Source organism: Pan paniscus, chromosome 1, assembly GCF_029289425.2.
Source record: "Pan paniscus chromosome 1, NHGRI_mPanPan1-v2.0_pri, whole genome shotgun sequence".
Lineage (NCBI taxonomy): Eukaryota > Metazoa > Chordata > Mammalia > Primates > Hominidae > Pan > Pan paniscus.
This window is the reverse complement of record NC_073249.2, coordinates 97,336,117-97,338,971: the sequence shown is the minus strand read 5'-3', so window position 1 is coordinate 97,338,971 and position 2,855 is coordinate 97,336,117. Positions and strand designations below refer to the sequence as shown.

The window sequence follows — 2,855 nt, the reverse complement described above, 5'->3', positions numbered from 1 at the left end:
AAACCTGTCTCTCATCCTTAATTCTTGAATTCTTAGTCTTGGACTTAGTTCACATTCACAACTGTGGGCAATTTGATTAAGAAGCAGTTCTGAAGTTGACTGCCAAAGTATCCTCCAATTCTTAAAAATTAGTTATTCTAAAAACACTATCTATCATGAACACTTTGGACCTTTGGAAAGAACTTTCTTTCTTTCTTTCCCTTTTTTTTCTTCTTTCCCTCCCTCCCTTCTTCCTTTCCCATTTTCTTTTGCACTGGGCAGTGGCCCTAGGGAGAACTTATCTTCAAAGGCAGATTGGTGGTTGGGGGTGGGATAAGAAGCAGGAGTCCCCCAGGCTGACTTGCCTTTTTGCAATTGGGCCACTGTCCTGCACACATTTTTCTCTTTGTCATACCATGCTGTATTATGGGGATATGGCAACCTGACTACATTCACAACTTTTCTGGTCTTATGGTTCCTTAACTTTGCCTAGGTTTTTCTTCCTGTCTCCAGTGACACAGAGAAATCACCCCTGGGGTTCCCACAGGTGCATCCCCGTCATCATCTTCACTCACTGCATCTTGAAGCATATGGATGAAACCCAGCAGGCTTATCGCATAGCTTGTGGTCTGCCCTGGGGAGCCAAGGACCAAGAGCCAGAGAGATGAGAATCAAGATAAAAATAGGTGAACTACCACCTACCAAGTAGATGACTACATAGGAATGGATGTGTGGGCAAGTGGAGCTGTCTGTGTGTTTGTGTGTGTGTGTGTGTGTGTGTACATTGAAGACAAGGGCACAAGGGGTTCCAGACCTCCCTGCATTTGAGCCCCATGCCCTCTCTTAGCATACACACAGCCTCCCAGGTACAAACAGTGCCTTGTTTGGAAAGTAAACATGCCATAGCAATCCTGGCACCTCTGTGAAGTGACTTAGATGCCCACATGCACCACCTACAATGCTACCTGAGTGATGAATGTCTCTGGGATGTGAGTGTCAGCTGAGCATGTCTGTTGGGAAATGGGCCCCTCCCAAGAGCCTGAACCTGAATACTTCTTATAAAAAGGTTCTCTGGCTGGACGCTGCTCAATCCACTGCCTAGCAGGTGGCCCATTCCAGTTGGAGAACGTAGTGAGTCTTTCAGTGGAGCCAGGGTCTGGTAAGTCTCCTAGCAGGGTCTGGGGGAGAGGGTGGGATGAGTTGAGGGCACAGGGGAGGAGCAAACAGAACACAGGCAGCAGATAGATGTGGAAGGGGTGTCCCGCAAGGCACCTACGCTTCTAGTGAGCCAACCTTTTAAGGTACTAATGAGGACATAAAGGCAACATAGGAGGTGGTTTTTGCAAGGGTACACAGCAAGTCCGCAGAAGAGCTGTGACTAGAACCCAGGTCTTTCAGCTCCCTGGATGGGGTTATTTATATTGGCACAACTCTCCTTTCCCACATGGTTGTGGGGCATGAGAGGCGTAGGCAAGAAAGAATGATCAGGACATGCTTCTGGACTGTGGATTATTTAGACCCAGCAGGTGGGACCGCCTGTTGGACCTGGGTGTTTTCTAACTGATGGGGGTGTAGTAACTAGGAAGATACAATCGAAGGTCGGTAGGAAAGTAAAATTAGGGACAAGAAAAAAGCCAAGTGGAGATTTTGGACTGGATCATACAGATAAGTTGCCGCAGTGTGCTGTTTATTTTCCACTGTGGAGAACTTGAGCAGTCTTCTAGTCAGAGAAAATGGAAATGCATTGATTCATTGCATAGATTGTGTCCTGCTCTGAGCATGTTTAACTCACTGGAAACACCTGCTTGGATTTGCTTCTTTGCGTCCGCTCTTTCTGGGTGCTTTTCCCTCCTTGTCCCAGGCCAGGCTGACTTGTACGCTAAGCCGAATCTCAAAAGCCCAGACAGAGTTCCACTGGTGGAAAGAAAAAGCCGGCTCGCCTTTGAAAGGCTGCCTTTCTTCCAGGTTTGTCGTGAGGAGCTCCGCGATGTCCTCTCAACAGAGCGCTGTTTCCGCCAAAGGTTTTTCCAAGGGGTCGTCCCAGGGCCCCGCTCCGTGTCCCGCCCCGGCGCCCACGCCTGCGCCCGCCTCCTCCTCCTCTTGCTGCGGCGGCGGCTGCTGCGGCTCCGGCAGGGGCTGCTGCGGCGACTCAGGCTGCTGCGGCTCCAGCTCCACCAGTTGCTGCTGCTTCCCAAGGAGACGCCGCCGACAGCGGAGTAGTGGTTGCTGCTGCTGCGGGGGCGGCAGCCAGAGGTCCCAGCGCTCCAACAACCAGAGCTCAGGATGCTGCTCCGGCTGCTGAGAGGCCCGCAACTCCCAGCGCTGCGCTAGAGAAACCCGCCCAGCCCAGAGCTGGCCCGCCCCGCTGCGGCTCCCACGCGGGGCTGGGCCTCGGAGTTTGCCCCGTAAAGCGAATTGCACTTTGATGTTCAGAAACCCACTTTGTTCTCAGCCACGCAAAACTCCCTGACCCCGATGTGATTTTTCTCCCCGGGGATTCGAGAGCCATGCGTGGGACACTGGACCCTACTGTCTTCACGGGTTTGCACACAACAGGTGCTCAGTAAATGCCTATTGATTTGATTGTCTTTTGAAGATGTCATAATAAACTTCTACCTCCTGAGAACACCTTTTATTTGTTCTTCATTCGTTTCCCCACCCAGGTAGAAAGGCTTGAAATGTTTGTGAAAGGCAGAATACTATATAATTCATGCCTGAACAAGAAGGTGGCTTTCTGATAGTTAATTATGATAGCAGCGATCACATATCGACTGTTTCGAGTATTTTAAGGATTTTATGCGACAAAGTCCTTGAATATTCTCAGGACTTTATGTGGCACAATCTGATTCTCATAATGACTTGCGTAGGAGAGTGCT

The 2,855-nt window shown here is 50.1% G+C and overlaps 1 protein-coding gene across 1 annotated transcript; it reads left to right on the top strand.

Annotated features, from left to right (window-relative positions):
• Positions 1-1,238: 1,238 nt before the first annotated feature.
• Positions 1,239-2,644, top strand: CRCT1 (cysteine rich C-terminal 1). The gene has a single exon (XM_003817219.6). It carries the CDS (start codon positions 1,967-1,969, stop codon positions 2,279-2,281), a length of 315 nt encoding a protein of 104 aa, XP_003817267.1. The 5' UTR covers positions 1,239-1,966; the 3' UTR covers positions 2,282-2,644.
• The last annotated feature ends 211 nt before the right edge of the window (positions 2,645-2,855 follow it).

Bases quoted from the DNA above. Each gene is read 5' to 3' on its own strand.
- CRCT1 (XM_003817219.6), top strand. From the start codon at position 1,967: ATGTCCTCTCAACAGAGCGCTGTTTCCGCCAAAGGTTTTTCCAAGGGG.